General features: G+C 50.0%; 1 protein-coding gene across 1 annotated transcript in view; it reads left to right on the top strand.

The window, feature by feature from the left end:
• The window catches only part of GSTUM_00006755001 (uncharacterized protein), a gene marked incomplete at its 3' end in the record, with an annotated part of 1,755 nt that extends 1,545 nt beyond the window's left edge, over positions 1-210 (top strand). Inside the window, exon 2 of the mRNA XM_002838926.2 lies at positions 1-210. This exon is cut by the window's left edge and continues 704 nt beyond it. Coding sequence (XP_002838972.1) covers positions 1-210 — 210 coding nt within the window.
• Positions 211-1,221: the final 1,011 nt, after the last annotated feature.

Here is a 1,221-nt window from a genome sequence, read left to right as displayed (position 1 = left end):
TGGTGGTTTGGTTTTTGGAGGCCTCGGTGTATACTGGTTTTGAGGGACAGGAGTTGGTGTTGTGTCTTGTGTCTAGTGAAGAGTTTGGCAGGTCGCCGGGAGATCAGAGGTGGGAGGTCAAGAGGGGCTTTGAAAGGAGCCTTTTCGGCGTGGTCTGAAGAAAAAGGAATTGTGTATTTTCGTAGCGCCTTATCATTCTGGGGTATATGATTTTGATTTTTGATCCTTTTCAGAGCCGTGGATAGGTTCAATGTCGGCGTCATCATAGCTAGCTGGATTGGGGGGGGGGGGTTTATTGCAATGTAGCGTAGCATAATACAAGTAGCATAGCATGTCACATCGGGCACGTACTCGTAGTGTGCTTTGAGTTTGGCGGGGTCGCGGAGGGGAGGGGGAGGGCATGAGAGGGGGGATGACGTCGTAAACCTGGCGCAGAGACTTGTCGAACGCTCTTTCCCGTTCACGGAAACATCCAACTTTGATTTACGGTACAAGTGTCAACATACCGGTACTCGTACTCGTACCGTAGTTAGTCCATCCACCCATCTAGAATTCACTCGCGAATCTTCCCCTTCGCGAATCATGGTTGGGGTTTTGGTGAGCGAGTTGTGTGTGTAGACAATGTGCGCGCGCCAAGGCGTAGGGATGGATGTATCACATTGGCTGGCATTTTCCGTGACCCACTCCTCTAAAGTCTCCCCCCTCAGCAGCGAAGGGGTAGTGGTAATCTAGTCCACCGCACTGCGCGTGAGAGATTTTCCTGGGGCAGATTTTGGGTCCGGTTGTAGAGGTAGAAGCATCCGGAAGGCTGATACGGTACGACCTGTCCATTGGACAGCAATAAGCCACTGGCACCTACGAGTACCGTAAAGTACCAGTACTACTAGAGTACCGTAGACTTTGATAGCAAGTTGTGCAATCAATACTTTTTTTGCTTTTGTAAACCTTTTAAGCCCCGTCAGGGCTGTGCGGTGAGTGGTAGACTAAAGCTATCGCCGAGGATATAACCGTGCCAAGGTTGTGGCATAGCCACAACCCAAGCTTGCTCGTTCGCAAACTTGGGCACCTCGCTCCGCTAGGTGCCCTACAGCTCAACGCCAGATTCGGCTCAATGCCAGATTTTACCAAGCTATAGAACTTAAAATACAATATTTCCACCACACTTGCTTCTTTCCTTCTCCTTTGCTCTTCTGTTCCTAGTAGACCTTTTAAGCTCCTGAA

This window comes from Tuber melanosporum, assembly GCF_000151645.1.
Source record: "Tuber melanosporum whole genome shotgun sequence assembly, scaffold_3, strain Mel28".
NCBI lineage: Eukaryota > Fungi > Ascomycota > Pezizomycetes > Pezizales > Tuberaceae > Tuber > Tuber melanosporum.
This window is presented reverse-complemented; position numbering and strand designations above follow the sequence as displayed.